The 22,207-nt window shown below is 40.3% G+C and overlaps 1 protein-coding gene across 1 annotated transcript in view; it reads right to left on the bottom strand.

Annotated features, from left to right (window-relative positions):
- Nucleotides 1-22,207, bottom strand: part of CUBN (cubilin) — a 143,942-nt gene that overhangs the window by 118,041 nt on the left and 3,694 nt on the right. The window contains exons 6-22 of the mRNA XM_040547129.1: nt 21,689-21,790; nt 20,657-20,760; nt 16,981-17,107; nt 15,641-15,809; nt 14,685-14,816; nt 13,357-13,452; nt 12,696-12,817; nt 11,018-11,204; nt 9,212-9,330; nt 8,164-8,398; nt 6,601-6,782; nt 5,665-5,827; nt 5,272-5,462; nt 2,007-2,163; nt 1,216-1,394; nt 853-1,015; nt 399-615 (exon numbers count right to left, since the gene is read on the bottom strand). Coding sequence (XP_040403063.1) covers nt 399-615; nt 853-1,015; nt 1,216-1,394; nt 2,007-2,163; nt 5,272-5,462; nt 5,665-5,827; nt 6,601-6,782; nt 8,164-8,398; nt 9,212-9,330; nt 11,018-11,204; nt 12,696-12,817; nt 13,357-13,452; nt 14,685-14,816; nt 15,641-15,809; nt 16,981-17,107; nt 20,657-20,760; nt 21,689-21,790 — 2,645 coding nt within the window. The remainder of the gene's footprint in view (nt 1-398; nt 616-852; nt 1,016-1,215; nt 1,395-2,006; nt 2,164-5,271; nt 5,463-5,664; nt 5,828-6,600; nt 6,783-8,163; nt 8,399-9,211; nt 9,331-11,017; nt 11,205-12,695; nt 12,818-13,356; nt 13,453-14,684; nt 14,817-15,640; nt 15,810-16,980; nt 17,108-20,656; nt 20,761-21,688; nt 21,791-22,207) is intronic.

Raw genomic sequence — 22,207 nt, 5'->3', positions numbered from 1 at the left:
CCCAAATGCACAATCTTTTAAGTTATCTTTCTTTCACTTCTGCAAGTGTCTTTTCCTGGATACAGATATATTAAAGCTTTTGAACTCATTTCCCATGAATCAGAATGTTAACGGAGCTGGACAAAGGCATCAATTGAATCCTCTCCTTAAAAAAGCTGTCTTCTTGACCTAAGTCAGTTTCTCTCAGTATAGCATTTATTAAATGTGGTTCTCGTTCCCTGGTCAAAGAAAGGAAGCTGCCTTTACTACATGAGGGAGGGGGATTGCTGTTAATGTTTCAGCAAAGCAGAGCAGTTAATGTATACACAAAATTTAAGGCAGCAAATTGGATAGAGAGATCTACAGAGCAGTGTACGTTCTACAGTAATTAAGTTCTGTATGCTAATGGACATATTCACCTTCCCAATTTTTGCATAGTGCTGTTGTCATATATTTCAAGATAATCATTTCTGCAATTATAATCAAATGCCAAATTAAATGAAGTGAACGTCAGACGGATAAGGTAGCCAGGTTGAATGTTGATAGTCCAGGTACAGTTAATACCATGGGGGTAGACATCTGGATGACCAGGACTTGTAATGGTTCCTTCTGGTCCAGTGAGAGACGCTCCACATACTGTAAAGATTTAGAACATGAAGTTAAATGACACATTAATTCAACATTGAGGCACCTATAAAATTGGTTACTTTTCTTTCTGAAATGTCATGGTCTTTTTTGCCTCATGAATACTACACAGTGACACATTCAGAATTTATCTCCCATTAAAACTTTGTAAAGCTATGTTTTCAGCATACAGGAAAATCTGGACTATCCCAACACTCTATACACAAAACAAAACAAAAAAAATCTTACCTGTATCTAATGGCCAGTACTCAGCTCTGAAGCCAAGGTTGGTAAGAGAGGAAGCTCTGAATTTAATGTAGAGATTGTTCCGTGTGGATTGCACTCTGGATGGTACAGCTGTACCACAGTATTTTTCCAAAAGAGAAGAGTCTGTGTTGTTGCCATCTCTGACCTGAGGAACAGTATATTCAATATATTCCATACAAAGTTCTATGGTATTAAAGTTGTAAGCATAAATGAATTCATAAGAATACTATAAAAGATATCCTTAGTAAATCAAGTAGTTCTGCTTTGGTGGAGATGAGTATGAGAAGGAACACACAGGTAAGAATTTCTTAAGGTTATTCATAGTACGTGTGTATTATTCTTTACCTCAACGTAGTCTGAGTCACAAGTGCTTGTATTTCGAATGTCAAAGTCGATAAAGTTAAGAATCACCACTTTGCCAGCTGGCTGGGAGATAATCCACTCACAGGTCTTTGGGTGAGATGATACCCTGGGGTAATACGGTGAATGGATACTGCCTGTTCCAGACAGGAAACCTCCACAGGCTGCCAACAGACACCAGGAATCAGCAGTTGTGATGAATGGTTTCAAGGAATGTATAATCATGTCTATCAAATATCACTATGACTTTACAAGAAAACCACCCCTTAAAGCCTATGTTCTCACAGTGTCTACTGTGGGTCATCCAGGTAGGATTAAGAATGTGTTTAAAAGAAAGTATGGCTGTGACTATAGCATAAATGTGTGTATACAAAAGACCAGTTTAACTCTGTCCGTGAAAACTTATGGATTTGACTTGTTTCTTTCACATGCTTAGACAGATGTATTTGTGATTAAGAACTAAAAGAAATAACAAAAATATAAAGATTTAGGCAGAATTACAGCTATATCATCTTTGGAATGTTAGTGCTAAGTGACTTATTGTTAATAGAAAAAATGGGGAATGCATTTCCAAATATGGTAGAACTGCCTACCACAGACCTAGGACAGACATCATCTGTGCATTTCTAAAAGTAGATATAAATAAATAAAACGACTTTTCCCCCTTTCTTTTGAAGTTTGTCTGGTACCCATTATATGGATAATATAGCACAGGAATGACTGAAAGTGACCAAATTACAGATCAGTTCACTGTGCAAGTCATCAGTTCTTCTTACCAACTTGATAAATGGCCCTGAAGCTAGCTCGCTGCACAGAAGCATCAGCCTTGAACTTGATCCAGAGACTGTTGCTGGTAGAAGTGATTGGAGACGTAAGTGTACTATGACAGAATTTGGTAATTAAAGAACACATCTCACTGTCACCATCTCGAACCTAATCATCAACAAGAAAAAAAGAATTATGTCAGATCATAAAAGTCTTGGGATTTGATATCTGGATAACACTATAATCTCACAAGAACTGCTAAATAACAAAAGGAGCAACTATTATACTTATTCATAAGAGGGGTAAAGGGCCACCACAGTAATTGGCACAAGTGACTTATGGGAACTCAAATGAAGGATTGGATGATTGGCACAAGAGGCGCACACACACACACACTACTGTCACAGGACACTAGGATGAAACAGATTTTCTCTATGAATCACAGCTTTAGCACAATTTGAGCATGTGCTTCCAAAAATGACATCTTTAGTATTAAAGAGGCAGGTCAGGTGCTCACCAGTGACGACTATGAAAATTTTGCCAGCACTAAAACCCTGCTGTGGAAAAAGAAGAGGCTTTGTCATTTCCTTGCTCTGGCCATGAAGTTTGTAATGACCTTTCAACAGCACTTCTTCAGAAAAATCACATCACATCACACCTGTACATCAACACAGCCAGGCAGCTCAAGAACAAAAGGTGCAACTCTGAGTCCCACAAGCAGTAAAAAGGTATACTGATGTCTTTCCATATTTTGTCTGAAGGGTCCAATGCATGAAAATGACAGGGAAACTGTATCAGGGAAACATTTTTAGGTTCTACCTTTTACACTGCTACTGCACTACCCTTAATCAATTTTCTGATCAAAGGAAAAATGTACCGTGTGTACTATCCCAGAAGTTGATTACAAATCATGATTATTAAGGGGACGTGCAGGAAAAGAGATATTTGCACTTCCAAACTTCAGGACCTGAACCCACAGACTGTGCATAAGAAAGAATAGGTGCATCCAGAGCTTGCTCAGTTTTGGCCATCTCCAATGGTTAGACAGCTTTCTGACTCTCTAACAGATATTTTAAATTTCCCTGGGACCTAAGTTCCAGGTGACAGTCGTTCTGGATTTACAGGGGAGTAACTAAGATCAGAATTTGTGTTGGAATTTTTACACGATCTTTATACAGAAGTGAAAGTTTCCAGAACTACAGTTCACATGAGTTCACATTTTTTCTTGACCTGTTTCTACTTACATTTTTGGTTTATAAAGTCCAGTGAGTAGTGATAAAAATAACAGGTTCTCTAAACTATGTGAATAAAGTCTCATATTGCCAGTTAGAAGGATGGCAAGGAGAAGGAGCTGGCTTGCCTAACACCTTACCTCTGCAGCACTATGTCACAGCCTTTCTTAAATAAGAAGTTTTATTGTGTCTAGTTTCTTATTGCAGACCCCTGGTTCCAGGCTGCTCCTTCCTTAGCAGAAGAATAAACATCCTTCCCTGAGCAAGCGTTTGTGAGCTCTGTCTGGCTGCAGTGGAAACTGCAGATTTCCTGATATCACCAGGGATAGGAATAATCTGCAATTTTTCAATGTGACAAAACAATCATCAGAGAGTGATTTTAAAGCAACTTAAACATCCAAAACCTATCTCCCTACTTGAACTTCATCATAAAACCCAATGAGACAATATTTTAGAAAAGTATATGTGGAAAATCAGGCCTTGAAAAAGGAAGACGGTACTTTACTCGTAACCACATTTCCTGCGTCAGAAAATGCTGGCTGTGTTTCTCTGCTCTGGGCTGCGCAGACTAAGGGAGAGGGAAGGAGAAGAGGTGTTGAGATAGACAGAAATACAGGAAAACTGAACTGCTTGTGACAGATCAGCAAACAACAAGGTAAATGCCTTGCTGAATTAATACAAACTGATTGCATTCAACAGAAATGGTTTTGTTTCTCTGACTGCTGTGAATTTAGCCGCTGTTCTGCCAGCAATTAGGTAAGAGGAGTACCAGGCCAAACAAACAAAAGCTGTCTGTTTTCATTAAACACACTTCCCCTCTCATTTCAGAAATTAATTACACTTCATTCCAACCAAAGTCTCTGGGTTAAAGGAGGAGGGACGGGAACGATGTTAGCACAATAATAAATCTTTTAAAAACAGATTAACTAAAGGGAGCTCACAGGGGCCTATGCCGCTCTTGGTCAGAAAGAGCTTAAGCACAAAGCCATGTAACCGTGTGGCCCCGCAGCGCCATGCTGCTCCTGTTGTAGCCATCTGTAAGCTCAGCCTTAGCTCTGCCAGGCCTTGGGCCAGGGCTGCTCCCGCCAGAGCCTCCCCACCAGCCACCAGCTTCCCTGCGCCTGGTTTAGCCGTGAGGGGGTTGGTGCCGAATTGGTTTTATGTTTGTTAATCTCCCTGAGGTACAACTGCAGTTTTGTACAGACAGCACTAATGAGCAGCCATTCCATGTAGGATGAGGTATTTACGATGCCTTGAGATATGGTGAGCTGGGGTGTGGCACAGAGGAGCACGGGGATGGGATGGCAGGACACCGGGCACAAGCTGGTGATTAAAATCCCACCAGAGCTTGTCAGACCCCAAAGGCACCACCAGGCCCTGACCAGCCTTTCCTGGGGACTCCCCCACTGTGCCTAGGACCCAGAGCCCCATTTCAGCTCCCAGTGCTGTCAGCCCCTGCCCCATCACGGCTGCAGCAGAGCCAGGCTCCAGCTCCCGGCCATGGGCCCCACTGAGCCAGACCCAACCATAAGCCCACGTCCCAGCCCACCCTTGGCTTGCTCCTTTCCCCCAGTGGGGTGCCCATCACCCAGGGTTGCCCCCCACTGCCCTACACCTGGATGGGGTGGTGGGATGGGCTCTGGCGATATTTAAATCGCATGCTTTGTTTTTGCACCAAAACCAAATTTTCAGCATAACACCATGAGGCACTGGAAAATGCCTCATAGAAGCTGTGGCATTATTTCTATTTCTCTTGTATTTGGCATGCATTTACCTATGGTCCAAACTCCATCTTAATCATGTATAGCTGATTAAGAATTAGTATTAGTATTATGCAGAAATATTTTCTTGTTTTCCAATCTTCATTCTAAATGTATAGTCCTGCTCTTTTAGCCCCTGTGACTTTTGGACCCTAATAAATTGGTATACTTAGTCCTTTGATTAACACCTGTCTCTGTAGTGGCACTTGAGACAGAAATTGTGCTGCCTTTCTTTGTACACACATGTAATTAACCTTTCATATTAACTGTTTAAGAAAAGTCACCTCAATATAATTCAATGAGCAATCGCTGTGACTCTCCAGCTCCATATGGGTGAAGTTGAGGTATATTTTTTCATCTTCTGGTTGTCTGATAATGTAGATACATTGTTGGTTGTTGATAAAAGGGTTAGGCCAGAAAGGGGACGTGATAACCCCTTCACTATCAGTGTAGTTTCCTCCACAACTTGGATCTGCTATATTAAGAAAACAAAATGTTAGTTGAGATATTCACAACTATAAGAACTCTTCCAGTTTAGGGTGGCTCTGAGCAATGACTGCAAATCTAAGAGGTTTTCTGTATTATTAAATAGTAAATGTTAATTACATCCATTCATGTCCTGTTGGTTATATCCTGGGAATGTCACAGGCTAAACTTTAAAGCTGAAAATTACTTACCAAGCGATGTTGTATAGACAATGTGGAAACCTTTATCAGTAACTGAGTCATCAGAGTGAAAGTGAATCCAGGCATATGGACCAGTGGTTTGGAGTGGGGGTGGAGATCCAGTGCTACAGTATTTACCAACAACAGGGTCTTGTGGAAGAAGACCATCTCGAATCTAGACAGAATGATAAATCATTGTTTAGGAGTATCAGATGTGTGCCAGCTCCGGACAGTACAAACACTCTTAAAGTTACATAAAGGGGCCCAGGAAATAGTGTGGATGGTGGAAGCTCATAGGAAGTTTCCTCCAGACACACAGGAAGTAAGAAATAGACCAACCAGCATAGCTGTGAGGGTGCTCTAGGAGAGTCATCAGAGGCGTTGTGAAAGGGTAAGAAAGTATCAGGAGATCTAATGTTGAAGTGTTTTCCTCAAATCATCCCATGCAGTGCCCAGTTATGGAGTATATGCTGCTTCAAACCATCTTATTTTCATGAGTGGGCATTGGTGAATTCTGTAACCATTACTTTGCACTTGAGAGAAAGTCCTATGCTCACCCATCAAGTCATGGACTGTACTATAAAAGGAATCTATTAGTCTTAGATACCTTCCCGTAATAGTTTTACTTAAGCTGAACCTCTATGGCTTGACATTCTGCTAGCAGTTTGGAGACCAAACATTGCAAGAAAGTGAAAGCTTCCCACCAGATGCTTGGCCTTGAATCTCATCCCCTCTAGCTGTAGGATTTCCACTGACTTCAGTGCAGTGGGATTTCATCCTCTTTTTGAATCTGAGTGCATCAATGACTGGAGTTAAGTACAAATGAACATTTCGACCTGGGATTTATATTCATACAGTCTACTTCTGAACATACAAAAAGTTTTGAAATATCTTGTTTTGCAACAACATTGCCATAAAATGATGTCATAATCCACAATTAAACTTTACCTCTAAATGGTCATAACTGCAGTTTTCATGGTGTTCTAGGCTTAGTGTGCCAAAGGCAAAAGTGATGAGGAGGCCAGGACTGGTTGAAATGGTCCAGAAACAGTCTCTGTTTACAGGATAGTTACCAGGGTATCCTGGAGAGGTTATCGAGCCATAAGTACCTGTCAGCTCACCACCGCATTCTAACAGAAAAGAAACATGGAACAACGTAGTCATTAACACTGCATATCGGGTCAAAAGCTGAATTGTCAAAAATTTCAAAATTAGATAGCACTTTGGAATTCAGAATACATTCAGAAACAAACAAACAAACAAAACAACAACAACAACAAACAAATAAACCAACAAGTTACTTCTTTCTTTACATTTTATAATTTTACAATTCAATTATAAAAAACAAATATTTCCTCATCTGCTTTGTAAAAGAAAGATTCTCTCACAGTTCTCATGGAAGTATCTTTAGGAGAATGGTCAAGAGCATTTGTTTTAAAAATAGAATGCACTATGTTTTTGATTGGATTTATAAAATTAATCTGAATTTCTATTCTTTGTAAGTAGAGTCTCCATGTTTTACCCTAGCATAAGACTGTTTTCATTTTTTAAAATGTTAATTACAGGGAAAGCTGTTTTATGTTCTTATCATAAAAGAACTCCTCTCTCCCCATAACAGTTGGGTAATGGTAGGGGTAACTTGTGTCTTATACCTGAGGAAGAGTTAGTTTGATTAAATCTATACCTCTGGTTTTATTTCTTTCAATAGATCTGTTTTCACTGTTCAGTATCGATATTTGTCAGTTAGTAATTATCTATCTAACAATGTCAATTAAAAGCAAAAACAAACAAACAAAAACATTAAAAGAACATTTTAATAAATATTTCTTAAAATAAATAAATAGTTTCCCCCAGAATTTCCTATACTTTTTTTTCTCTGTGATTTTTTCAGGACACAACGCAGTGCACAGTTTTGTTTCTAGATGGTTCTACACAGAACAGTAAAGTGAGCTTGATGCTGCACAAGATATATTTATGCTTTATCTCTAGAAATACACTTCCAAGACTCCTGGAAGAATCACACAAGTGGTGTTACCAAGAATTCAAGCAGTAACAGCCTGCAAATCATACCAAAAACATCACTGATAATTTGAAATTAAATTTCAAACAGTTTGATCCTAGAATGTTTGGAAAGCATGATTCAACCTTTTTATCCTCCTGTAAATTGTCAGTGGAAAAAAAAAAGGGTAACTTGCCTGCTCAATGTACTAGAAACTTCTGTGAGAAAAGAGAATTAATCAGAAGAATGTCATCTCCAGGATTATATGTTCTATAGGGGATTCCTCACAGGGGGCAAAAAGCAGCCTTAAAAATTAGCAGAAAATTATTCATGCAGAGGCCTAAAGTTGGAGTTTAAATAGCTTAAAATGACACGTGTCTAAATTTCAGCCTCGTCCCCTAGTAAAATATTGTCCTATTGCTCTTAATGTTTCCTAATTAAAGTAAGTAAATCATTCATTTTGCTCCAAAGTTATGAACACATTAAATTACCTGACATTTCATCAAACTTACCAGGATCTCGAGATTCCCACTGAACAGTAAAACCTCCATCTGTAATGGCGTGATTTGAGTACAACCAAAAATAAAGGGAGTTGTGGGAACTGAAAAGCTCTGTGGGAGGTGTGGAACCACAGTATTTTCCCAGCATGTGCATTGATGCTGAAGCCCCATCATGGATTTGAAGGAACTCAGAGTTACAGTCATTACTTGCCTTCAGTTGGAAGACCGGGAAAATAATACGCAGAATCTAACAGGAAGTAGCAAAACAAAAAATACCTTTTTTTGCATCTGCTAAAATAGTTTATGTTGTAACTCTGCATAGGAAAGATTTATTTGTTCATGCAGTTGTGAGAATCTATTGGCTTTGGAGTCATTATGTGATTTCCTGAAAAATTCCAGGATAGAAGAAAATATTACGGAATCTTAAGGATCAAAAGAAAGGAGAGAAGATCAGAAAGAATTTGGACAGGGAAGTTATCTGGAAACAGCATTATTCCTATAAACTAATAATTGATATTATTTGCCTGTGTCTGCTATGTGGTATAGTTAGAAAAGCTTGAAATTGAGCATATAATACTTTACTCCAGGTTTCCCATGGAAGCTTTCTCATCAGATAGTTAACATTTCTTATCCTTTCTATGATTGAAAATATTATCATGGGAGTTAAAAAAAATGAAATGATCTTTCTTTTGCACATATAAAATCAGTGTATTATGAACCTACTCAAGATAAATAGTGACACACACAGCTTTATGTAAGTTCAGATTCCCTGCCTATGTGCTTTAATATAGTTCTTCTGAAGACAGTAGTAGTGGCTCTATGGCTTAAAGCTGAGGATATGTCACATACATATAATGCTTTATAAAACACTAGCAGCCACTAGTTTATAAAGCAACTTATTTCATTCCCATGGAAAGTCAAAAATATATCCAAAATATAGATCCCTTAATATAGGTCACAATATTGGGAATGTGTGACATGAAGATGGTCACATTTGCTCTGATGAACTGAGGGGTCCTGCAGAGTGAAGGTTTCTTTAACCTGAACTCTTTTTTTTTACCTTGCTGGGATCAGTCTGAATAACCCAAGCGCAGCTGACCCTGGTATCATACCGCTGGCTGCTTGGGTTGTTCGGGTAACTGAAAGTCCCCCTGGAGCCTGAGAGATATCCTCCACAAGCTGCAGAAGTGGAAAAGTAAATGGATTAATTTGTGCTATCGCAGTACAAACTTAAACAAAACCAAACTTTTAGCTTTGGTTTCCTAAACATTTAAAGCAAGGATGAAAGATACTATTATGAAAGACTTCAGGATTCCCTCTAAAGTGGAATGACATCACAAAAAATGGGAAAAATTACTCCCTGAGAGAAAAGTAGTTCCAGGAAAAAGAATAAAGATCTTTCAGCAGGAAAATGTAAATTCTGCCAAAAGTTGTTGATTCTGTCTCAGAAAACTATCAGTAAACTAGATTGTTTCCAGAAGACTAACTCTGGATTGAAATCTTCAGAATTTCCACTGACACTGAAATGACATTTGAATGACACTGAAATGACATTTTGAATGATAGATGACATAAAAAATGAAAAATGATATAAAATTGTCTTTCTCAGTAGTGGTGCATCACAGAATGTATCCTTCAGATGTTTCATTGTCCTATACATCCTTTTTGGTCAGATTTCTGGTTCTGATATCACCTCTTATAATATACCATGGTCTGTTCTCTCATTGAGCCATTAAGTGAATGGGAGCTGTGAACTGGGAATCCCAAACAGCTACAGAAAAATATGTCCATAAAGAACCCAAAATGCAATGCACATACAGCTGTGGTATACAAGAAGCAGCTGTAGATTAACATTCAACTGACAGCAAAGAAATACTCAATTATCGGCGAACTGAAATGAAGTATTTTGTATGAGGGAATGGTAAAAAGAATATAATTTTCTTGAAGTGTCCATCTAAAACATCTCACAATTTCTCAACGAGATTCATAATTATTATATCATAGAATGTGTTATTTTTCCTTTGATTAAGAACTAATAGAAAGATTGATACATTATAATTTGTCAATGGTTTTCTATTCTTCACATTTTGAATGGTTAAATATTTTTTCCACATATATATTCTTAATAACAAAAAATTACTGGTTAGACATATAAGGAAAGCAGAAAGAGCTTGAAGTAGCTCTAATATAGAACAGATTTCACGGTGGCTCAGTGAAAGTTCACATTCTGTATTCTATGAAAAGTTAATCTGCTTTTTTCACATCAGTCTGCAATACATAGGAGCCATCTGACAGATGGATGCCACAGAGACACTCACTGGAATGCTATCCTGACTTTGTTTAATCAAAATTAATGGCAAAATAATCTCCCCCCCCCAAAAAAAAAAAAAAAAATAAAAAAAAAAAAAAAGAATACATATTCAGAAGAAATCCTACAAGTAGGAACACTGTAAACTCCACGTTCCTAGTTTCATGGATAACATTTCTTTCATTACATTTCTGTTTTGAAAACCTTTTCTGGCTTTTCATGTTAACTAAAAATATCAGGACCTCTGAGCTTTGCAACGAATGAAATTGTATGCACAGAAGAAAAAAATTACTATCTTCTCTTGTAAATCTGTTTCCCTTATATCAAACCCTCTTTCTCACACAACTTACCAGACCACTTCTCAGGAACAGCAATTTGATTTTAGGCTAACTGGAGTCTAGTCACGGCCAGTAGGCCTGCAACTCCAGTGTTACGCTCCTATTGCTAAACAAAGCAGTTATAAAGAAAAATTTGTGGAAAACTCTAACTCCAAGGGACCAGGACCTGTAGTTCACCAACATTAGCTTTTTTCTCCAGAGGAGGATGTCCTGGACATACCTTGCTGGGCAGTCTGGCACTGTGGTCCTGTCCAGGCACTGGTGCACTCACAGGTGTAGCTATTGATCCCATCAGTGCAGCTTCCCCCATTCTGGCACGGGTTGCTAGAGCATTCATCAATGTTTTCTGTACAATTAGGGCCTGTCCAGCCTGCATTGCACAGGCAGAAATATCCAAAGATCGTTGCCTACAGGTATGAACAAATGCAATAAACTTAATGATCATGGATCATATAAAAGAATCAAAGTAGTTGATAGAAACACTGACATTTACACTTACTTTATGTGGAGATATCAGAACAAAGAAATAAATCATTTGAAGTTCAATGGTCTTGATGGTAAGCAATGAATACCACCATAAACCAAAAGCCTAATCAGATTATCTAGCTGTTTGCTGTTTCTATCAGGTTGTTTCTTTGCAGAGCTCTTTCAAGGTACTTTTTAGAAAGTCAAAATCTGTATTCATTTAATCATTCAGGAAACTGTTTGCTTGGCTTTGAAATGATCATCCTAGACACAAGTTAATGATATTATCTAAAACTTAAAAATAGCAAGCTAAGAAAACAGTGGTTTATAAATCATTTCTCTCTAGCCTGTTCTCTTAGAAGTCTGCACTGCAGTTATGTGGATGTTACTTTGTTTTTCACCCTGACGGATGTTAAATGGGAACACTTGCACTTACTTCTTTGTATTACTCCTGTCTTTTTCCCATTTGTTTTGTCTTGACCTTTACTACTCCTTGTAATCAAGTCTTTCCATATCTGTAACTGTTTTAATTTCTTATGTCCTCTTTTCTCGTATTTGTTGTTTTCTAGATATACTTTTTATAGTTAAAGCAGAGTGTGGTATTCCATGGCACATGCTAACTGTCAGCTTTGATGTCACATATTCAATGTGCTATATTTCTTTTATTTCCCTGTACATTCTCTGATCACATCCTCTGTATCCTGAACAGAGATTTTCAGTATCATGGAAGAGGATTTTTCTGTGTATTAAAGGCTATAATGATATTTTAGAAAATAAAACAGTACTTTCTGATCTGCATTGCCTGGTATTTAATTAACATTAAATTTCATCTGTCATTACGCTGGTCAAATATAGCTCTGGTGTACCCTATTTTATTAGATACATCAAAATTCCATTGCTGAACTATCTGGCTATCATTATCTTTAAGCAATAGTTTGCAACCATGATTGCTTATAGTTGTATGTTAGGATAAATTTGAGGGAATACATAATTTCTTTTAATAGACTGACTAAAATAGTTTCTAAATAGTTAGAAAAAGTAGATGAGATCTGGGCACAAAAGGTCCTTTGAATAGCTGAGCGAAAAGACAAGTACCCACAGAAGTGAGTGAGGGATGCACAGAAGAGGATAAGGGGTGGAGTGGGAAAGAGGGGATCATCTCCTTTAGAACAGAAAATCAGGAAAGTGAAAGCCAAAAACATCATATGGCCCATTTCCCCCCGACTCCCAGAATCATCAAAAGAAGGATATCTGTAGAACAACATGGACAAAAAAGATCAGACTCTACTTGAACAACAAATTTACCATTTGTGAACATTTCTCCAAAATCATCGTAATAAGTATCTTCCACAACAGATGTATCAAAATCCTCAGATCCACAGCACTAACTTCCCTGAGCACAGCAGGGAAACTGTGAGGAGTCACGCACTTACCACGCACTGACCATTTGCACAAGGGTTTTGTAGCTGACAGATATCACTGAGGGGAGAGCATCCGTTTGGCCCATATCCATTTCCAGTGTACCCAGATGTGCAGGAACAAAATGGCATTAGTCCTTGGGAGATCAGGCAAAAGACACAGAAACTAGTTCAGTCCTTGTTAAAATGACAGTACCAACCATGACAAGACAGTTCCTTGACATTTGGAAGCTGAGCCTTTATATATTCCAACTTATTTGATCTTTTGGTACTTTCCCTGGTCTTTGCCTCTCTGATCATGAAAAGATCCCTGGTTTTTGTACCTGAGAGTCCAAGGTAAGCTTCACGGGAAGTGGTGGAATTACTAGAAGGATATTTATAGGAAGGAGAACAATAGTCACAAGTAGCTGAAACTGGAAAACCACATTGAAGGGAAATGGTGAAGATCTCCACATTTTTATGATGAAATCTGCTCTTTTGTGTGGAGCCTCAATCTGTTTCTGTCAATGTCTGTGGCTGTTGACTTTAGCCAACCTGCCTGTGAACTCCTCTGAGTAAGGCAAAACTGACTATGGAGAAGGGGTTGCATTATAAATATTTTGCTACAAAGTGGGTTCAAATTGACTATTTTCTTGAGATTCACACTGTCCTCACAGTCCTTACAAGAGCATCATACCTGAAACAGAGGTACAAGTTGCCAATGGATGGCAACCTCCATTATTTATTGAGCAGATATCAACCTGGGTACATGTTTGTCCATCCCCTTCATAACCTGTACAGAGGTAAATCTTAGTTAGTCTGTCACAAACTGTGTTCCATGAGCATCAGCAGCAAAACAATCGTCTGGTGAGAAAAAACACTAATTTATGGTGTAAAATCACAGTCTTTGCAGCTAAAGAGAGGAAGTTAAATAACCTTCTGGAGTAAAACCTGGCATATTTATTATGTTCCTATGTTGCAAGGATGGATTCTGATCTTAACTAAATTTCCACATGATTTTAGAAGAGTTGTATTAGCACTACCCAAATATAGGTGAGGTCAGAGTGAGGCCATAGGATCTCAGGTCTCTCAGCCACCATGTGCTGCCCTGCCCACACTTCTGCACACAGCCAGCCCCAACCACTTCAGGGCTTCCCGCTGCGTGCCAGAGCTGCCCTTGGGTTTCGAATGCAACGTCTGCCTCCTCTTGGGAGGCTCTGCAGGACCAAAATGCTGAGGAACAACTGCACAGCCAGAACTGAGGTCCACTGCACCACACCAAAATTCGCCCGAGGCCACATTTCTATCACGCTGACAGCCCTTCAGCCCCCAGTAATGGAGAGCCTTCAGTAACTGCAGCCTGCTGCCATTCAGATGGCAGTTGGAAGGTCAATTAGAAACCCTTTTTCATGCTAGTATTTCCCATATTGATTGCATGCATCTCGTAAAGCAACTGAAACCATAGAACACAAATTATATGGACAGAAGTCACCGCTTCCACTGTTTGACCTGTATTGCAATGGAAACACTGCCGTTTTACAAAGCAGTCAGAGCGTGACAAACAATTAGCTAGCCTTTTTTTAAAGACAGACAATACAGCTGATTTATGGCACAGAGGATACTCTTTTAATTAAAACAGACAATGAAATTACTATTGTAATTATGCAATCCCTGTCTCCCATTGATTTTTTTAAAGGAAGTACCTTATAAAATCAAAGCTTTAACACCAAAAGGGGCTACCTAGTACAAGAGAAACACATTCCAGACGATGCACCAACAAACACCTACTCTACAAAATGTTCATTAATAGCTGAAGCAGTTTGAATATTTGTGAGCTCCACATCCTATATTACAGGATAGCACTGTAGAAAATGCAAAAATGTTACATATTTGTGCATGTGATATTCTTTATATAAAACCAGTCTACAGCTTCTTAACTATATCATAAAACAGGCTCAAATGTGTTAAATCTTCATCTTTTAAGTCTTTCTATAGTTGTATCAACAAAAAATTCCATTATTTTACCTGGTGGACATAGTCCACAGTGGAAGGATCCCATTGTGTTGATACATGGAACCATTGGTGCAGTTGAGCAGCCTCCATTATTACTTTCACATTCATTAATGTCTTGGCAGCTGTGACCATTTCCTTGCCAGCCTAAAAAGAAGCAGAGGAGAGACATTAAATTAGAAAACGCTTGACTTTTTCATTTTCTCCTTTGGCCAGATCTTCTCCTAGAGTAGAAAAATATGCCTTTTGAATCTCCCCTCAGTAACAGAAGAGAAGACCTGTCCCTCTGATAACTGATGATAATTAATGCTGGTCTGCAAAATATGTTACAAACACAAAAAGGTGAAGGTATTTGTCTAAGAATGCTTTATCTTAACTGTATGGTGGATATGTCAGAATCAAACACAGTTTAATCTGAAGAGGAGACAATTCTGGTCTAGTGAACATGCAAAATTTGCAGCAAGGTTTTATTATAACTCTGGTTAAATCTTCAAATGCTCCTCATATACAGTTCCTATACATACAACATACCCTACTCAGGAAGATGGATCATAGGATTTATGGCTTGAAAGGATAATTAGATTTTTATATTACCTTGGGACAATGGGCATACTGACATGAAGCTAACCCTACACATATTGGGAAGGATTCATCTTACCTATCCCAAACTAGTTGTTCTGGGCTCCCATTAAAATCATTGGAAAAAAATAGGTACTTCAAGAATGTTATTCATCTGACCTATTTAGATGCTCTGTTTAGGATGGGACAAATTATGCATTAGACTCCACTATGTAAAATTATCTATGTGTTATGTAGATAAGCCATAACCTGTAGGCATTTATTCTGTAGAATACAGACTGGAGCATTTCATGGAATCATTCCCATATGGATCCCCAGTCTGTTTATGACACACTGCCAGTCCTACTTGCTGCCACCCCCTCCCAACATAGAAGCAAGGAAGGACGCGGTACCTGTGGGGCAGGGGCCACACGAGTAGGAGCCAAGTGTGTTGTGGCACTGCACAGGCGGGTTCTGTGAACATGGGGGATTAGGGAGGCTGCATTCATCTATATCAGCGCTGCAGGCGGGGCTGCCAGGAGGGGACATCCAGCCAGTGGCACAGATACAGTGGTACTTGGGCTGCCACAGCAAACAGCACATTACATATTTAAGACAGGTAGAAGAACAGCCAAGAAAAGGGCAAAAGTTCGTTTTATAAAATGTCTTCTAAACTGTACGAGAGAGATCAGTGTAAGCAACCTGAAGTCAGCTTGGCTGTATGCAAACTGTTCAGTAACCTATATAATACGAAGAGATGACATTAAGTTGCAAATATACATTTTCATCAACAACAATTTTCTCTCTTCTAAACTTTACTAATGGTCAGACTCAATATTTATCTAGCTTTGGTATAATTAAAGCTAATGGAAACTGTATTGTTGACTGACACAAGAGCAGACGCTGTTAAGCCAGCACTGAATCCTTTTGAAAAGATTTCTCCACAAAAATAGGTAGAAAACAAGTGATGAGTTGTGAAAATTTCTACAAATGGAGCAAAAAATCATTTTAGCACAAAGAATATGTGGTGTGGCTGGAATAGTGCACGGGTGTATAGGAACACTAAGGAGCAGAAGCCTGCCAGGGTAGTTTTGGAGGGCCGCTCTGAGTGGAAAGAGACAAAGCTGGCATCTTCCATCCACGCCTTTGGAGTGAACACCCTGTACCCGGATTTTGTCCCAAAAACAATTATCTGGCTTGTTACAGAAGGCCATTCGAGTACATGTTAGCATCCACCCAGTACAGGCACTTGGACAGCTGAGGCCTGGAGTCAGCGATGGAGTCAAATGGATGGTACAGAGCACCAAACACAGGCAGCAGCCACCAGGCCAGCAGTCAGTGTTCCACAGGTATTGCTTTTCCAAAGGAAAACAAGAACCATGTTTGTCCTTCTGAATCGTTTAAGTAATAAAATATTCCAGCAACTGAGTACTGAACTCCCCACATAATGAATGGTAAGAATATGATATTCCAAATGAGACTTTGACTGTTGAAAGACTATTCCCAAGCTCCCAATGGATGTAATTGTAGATCTAATACTTTCACAAGTATCTTTAACAAGACGCAAGTCATTTCCAGTTCTTTCTGCTGTCCTTGGGACACCAGCGATGTTATATGGCATTTCTTTGTGCAGTGCATTGTGCAGTGGCATTTCTTGATGTCTTTTCAGTGCTACACAGTTTTGTGGTACTGAGCATAATTTGTTGCATGTTCGTGCTGCCTTGCATAATGAGACTTATACATTGTTCCTTACTTTGTTAGGCTGATCCCTTTCTGCATCTACGCAGATGCCATGCTCACAGAGCATCTCAGATCCTCCCTGGCAGTCATCAAACTTCGAGGCACAATGAGACCCATAGGTTTCTGGAGTACAGGAGCAGCTAATGGTGAAAGCAGACAGAAAAATCAATACGTTATTTCTATATAGCACTTAAAGATCACGTGTTGCCATGGTAAGATAATATTCTGCAGTGTTTATTTATAGGGTGTTCCTCATGAAGTCCCTGTGTATTTAGCAGTACTGACAATCCCATTAATAATCCTGCAGCCAGAGGCAAGGCTCCTGTCTAGCAGAGACTGAAGAGCCATGTGGGACTTGCTCATATCCGTGACTGTCCAGGCCCATAGGAGTATCCACAGATTTTTGTTACAACCACAAATTCAAGAAAAATGAAACAATTAAAGTGAGACTTCAGCAGAATATGAGCCTGGAAATCCCCACTTCAGCCAGAGAGCACCTTAACTTTGCTTTTCACCTTCCTGTGTTGCCGGGAACCTAAAGCTGTACCTCTAGCAACACACAAAAATGCTTTGCCATCCAGAGGCTTGGTGCTTATCTCCTGTCTGTGTCCATACACAAGGAGCATCCCCACTCACCTTCCTACAGCGATCCAGACATCATTCCCTGCACTCCCTCCCAAAGCGGAGATGTACAAGCTACAGGAGGCACCACAGATCCTTTGATTTATTTTGTTGTTGTTATTATTTTTGTTTGTTCGTTTTTTAAATCCCCACCACTGCAGGAGATGGTGGTGTTAGTTCTTCATCATGCAGCAGCTTCACTGCTGCTGAGCACTCATCTGGGAGGTGGCCCAGCCGGGGCCATTCCCTCCTATCCCACATCCAGCCCGTCCCAGGGAGCGGGGCAGCCTCACACCCTGTGGGGTGACAGTGGCGGCACGAGGGTCTGCTGAGGTAGGAGGAATAAAGCTGCAGGCTGAAGGGATGCGTCCTGCATCACCTTAGTCACAGCATTGCACAGACACAGTGGAACTGAAACTAGGAGCTTCTAGGCCATCAGGTGATGTTTCCCTTTTCTCCGGCCCTTTATTTCCACATGGACAAAAACTGAATCTGAAATACAACTAACTGAACAGGACTAAAACTGCAGAAAGACTCCAATCAGTTAGCTAACTTTTAATAAAAGGAAAGTGAGACACTTATTTCAATGCAAGTTATGTGCTGAGATGTCTGATCCCCACAGAGACATATAGCACTCACACAGCCCTGTTCACTTGCTTTTAAGCTGGCTAATAAAAAATAAAATAAAATAAAATATAATAATAATAATAATAATAAACTCTGTACAAGCATTTACCTACAGAGTCTGAATCAGATATTCCAGTGCAGCCGATCTGGACCTTGGAGCAATTTACTAGTAAGCTGTGCTATCCTTGCCATGGCAACATGTGATCAGCTGAAAAAGCAGTTTGATAAGCCAATTGCAGATAACTAAACTCTGCACCCAGGACAAGCGACCCAGATGAACCCAGGCTTAAAAACTGCAGTCGCAGTACTGTAAAACTGCATGTTTATTAGTGTGAGAGACAGCAGATACACCAACACCATCTTACAAGTGCAGTCGCTCAAGCTGGGCAAGCAGAGAGTCAGCAGGACAGGGAAGCAGAACACCCCCAAACGTTCAAAGTACATGCAGAGCCTCACATTCAACTCCAAAGGACACAGCAAGGCAATCGGAGAGGCTCCAAAGGAGAAAGACAATGACACTGTCTCCTGCCTAGTCTGGCAAAGATTAATCCATTACCCATTTGAAGTTGCTCAGCTTTGAGAAGTAGGCCACGCCGCAAGGAGCTTCGGCCAAACTGCAAAGTGGTGCTGCGTGGCACTGCCCTCGTCCTCTCCCATTGCTACCTGCGTGTCCTGGTGAGGCCCCCATCATGCTGGTTGCGATGCAAGAGTCTGATGGACATGGGGATTCCCACAGCCTTTTGTCCAAATGATGCCATGTCCTATTGAGGTGCTGATTCAGAAAGCATTTCTAGAATACCTGCTTTTTCCTCATAGCTCCATGCTTTCCTGAATTAGAGCTTGAAGCTTGCAAGTAAAGAATCTGAACAGGGAGTGAAGACTGCATTACCCTCCATTTGACAGTACCTGATAGAGCACTGCCCTTCACCTGGTGTTATCGCCGAGGTCTATGGGAAGTTAAAATATCACCATTTTCTTTACCCTCAGTCCCCACTGGTGTATGTAACTGCACCAGAGCAGGACTGGGGTGACAGGGGTTGCTGGGCCCCAGAAAAAACAGCAGCAATGTTCTCACAGCTGCTGAAAAGAGCCATGTCACCCTGTTTGGGGATGGTTTTAGCATCTGGGGAGCGCTCAGAAATAAGTAGGACGTGATGTGAAAGGAGTCTGTGAAGACAGTATAATGGATTTGGGGAAAGGACTGAACTATAATCCTGAGGGCATAATGCAAAAGCAGTAATATCACAATGTCCATGACTTACAAAGAGGTTCTAGTTTCTTTGAAGTAATTGTGTAATTTGTAAGAATTACACTGGGGAACAAACTTCAGGAGTCATGACCACAGAAACACAATGAAAACACCTGAGAAAAAGGCAGAGGGTTTGTTCCTTCAAACCTTAATTTAGTCACACACCTGTATGCCACATTGCAGAGCTCAGTAAGAAACAATAAGTAAAGGCAGGCTGCTTTGTGCGGAGTTTCCTTGATAAATGTCTTGCATTGAGGACAGCTGCAAGCAAGCTAGAAAGATCTTTAAAATCAAAGAAAAGCTGTCAGGCAGCCTTACGCACACAGTAACATCTCAACAGGCTCTGTGTTCCTACTGAAGTGGAGCACTGCATGAGAATTTCCCTTTTGTGAAGTTCTTCCAAGAACTGATAAAGCACTGTAAGGCAGTGTTACACCAAGCAAATATTTGTGGGGGCTAAGACTTTCATGCTGAAGCAGGAGACAAGATGCTTTGAAGAAAGCTGTGGCATGCTATCCAGCCTGCTTGTTCCCATTGCACAGGGAGAGCTTTGTATTATATCTGAAAGTTATTTATTTACCAGATTATTTGCCACTATGGAAAATAAGACTCAGGATGTTCAGGCTGGCTTGCCTCGTAAACGGGAGCATGTTTCTTAAGGAGCTGAACAAGGACTGCCTTCTGCCTCGGCACAGCTGGAGGAGGGTGAGCCCCAGGAACCTCGTGTCTGTGGTGCCCAAGCACCCTTCTGGCCAGCCTGCTGCAGGCAGCATTTCTCCTCCCTCTCTGTCTGACAGCACTATCTGTTGCTTGTGCAGCTCCAGTCTCAGCAGTGCTGGTATTTCTGGAGCAGGTGAAGGCATTTCCAAGAGTTATGCAGCGTGCTGGGGATGCCACTGAACGCGGGTGTCCGTATGTTCAGGAAGTTTCCAACATCTCAAAGAGTTTGCTGGAGCAAAGCTCTGTTCCTGTGTTGAAGCAGACGATGGCTTTGGAGGGCATCTGTGCCTGTGGAGGGCTTGTCTATACAGCGTACTAATGATTTTGTGGCCTCTCAGACTGAAAGGAGGTGATATATAGTGTATAGATACTACATGGACTTGTTCCTAGAACTCGTGCTGCAGATGGGGTAGGTGGCACAAACATAGCAGTATTTTATACAGCATTTTTGTGTATAGTTTTGAAAAGTTACCTGTAGCTGCCGGGTGTGTTCACACAAGTGGCTCCGTTCTGGCAGCCCAGTGCTGTTCCAGCATAAATCTGGCATTCATTAACATCCACTGAACAGAGGAGGCCCTAAGATGAAATGGAAAACCAGTTTATTTTCCAAATAACAGAGAAATGAAGCAAACCATGGAGCCAATGTTTAATATAGTTTCCAAACATACACAAACCACAGGCTGCTATCAACACAGCTTCTCTTATGAAACATTATAACAACACTCTATTGTTCAGCTGTGTTTCTGTGACCCTGGTTATCAGTCAGATGAGGGATAAAATATTTCAGATGTCTGCAGAAAGCATATGGACAGCTTAGTACTCTCAGTCCTCCTACTTTCCAGCTCCCTAGCAAAAGGCTCTGAAAACTCTCTTTCAAACTGTTTTTTCAGGAGATGCTGTTTTGTTAGGACTGAAACTACATCAATTTTGACACGAGTCTCATTGGGACAATTTTCAGGCTGACAGCTTTTGGGAAAAAAATGGAACTTTCCATCTTCAAATGTACATAACAGCACCATTAAAGCCTTTGCCAATAAGGTCTTTGGATTTCAAAAACCCAGAATGGGACTGATTACTTACACCCCCATTTGTTTTTCTTCTTTGGACTTCAATAAACACCATTCCTTTCCTTCATTCTCTCTATGCCCTTGCGTAAGCTCAACAGCAAGGTATGCAGTTCAGTTCACGCTGCTCAGCAAAAACCAAAGGCTAATTCTCTGCTGTGGAAACTGCCAAGCATCACTGACTCCATGGGGCATCACCCACATATAACAGTGCAGGGTCTGGCCCAGTGGTCGGGGCTTCAATTTTCTTGGTGTATGTCAGCATTGTTGAGAAGCAAATGTGTTGCACTTAAACTAAGAGATGACTCTGTTACTGTTTGGTATATCTCACTCCATCCTGAACAATTTTTAAATGGTGTGCTTTGTCACAATTGTGCTAAGCCAGGTACATCCTTGCAGTAACAACACACATCACACATTCAAGGAGTCTACAGACTCACCTGCCAGTTGCTGGGACAGAGGCAAAAGAAACCATCCAATGAGTTCACGCAGGTCCCTGAGTTCTCACAGGGGTTGCTGCTGCAGGCTTTCCTCTGGAGAGACTGAAACCCAGGAAGAGAGAAGGCAATTAGCTTCCTTCTTATTTAGTTTTTCATCAGCATTTATTTTCAAGACAAAGTTGTAGTGTTTTTTTTTCGTTCTTTCTTGGAGTTTTCCCTCTCACCTTTTTCAATAAGGTTAATTTGCAAAACTTTTAATCTCTTTCACACATCTGTACAAAAATATGACTCAGTATGACTGATCTTACACAGGATGACTGGCTGCAAGCACTAGGATGAGCGAAGCTCTGTAAGATGTAAATATTAATAGAAACTGTTCCTCAATGGCAGGCTGTTAGTGAGTCTAGATGGAGAGTTGGTTATCTTATCTTCCTGATTTCATGGGTGACTCATCGGACAACTGCTTTTACTGGCAGGAGTAGCTGTGGCTTGTCACACACTCATGGAGAAGCAGCTGAT

This window comes from Cygnus olor, chromosome 2, assembly GCF_009769625.2.
Source record: "Cygnus olor isolate bCygOlo1 chromosome 2, bCygOlo1.pri.v2, whole genome shotgun sequence".
NCBI lineage: Eukaryota > Metazoa > Chordata > Aves > Anseriformes > Anatidae > Cygnus > Cygnus olor.
This window is presented reverse-complemented; position numbering and strand designations above follow the sequence as displayed.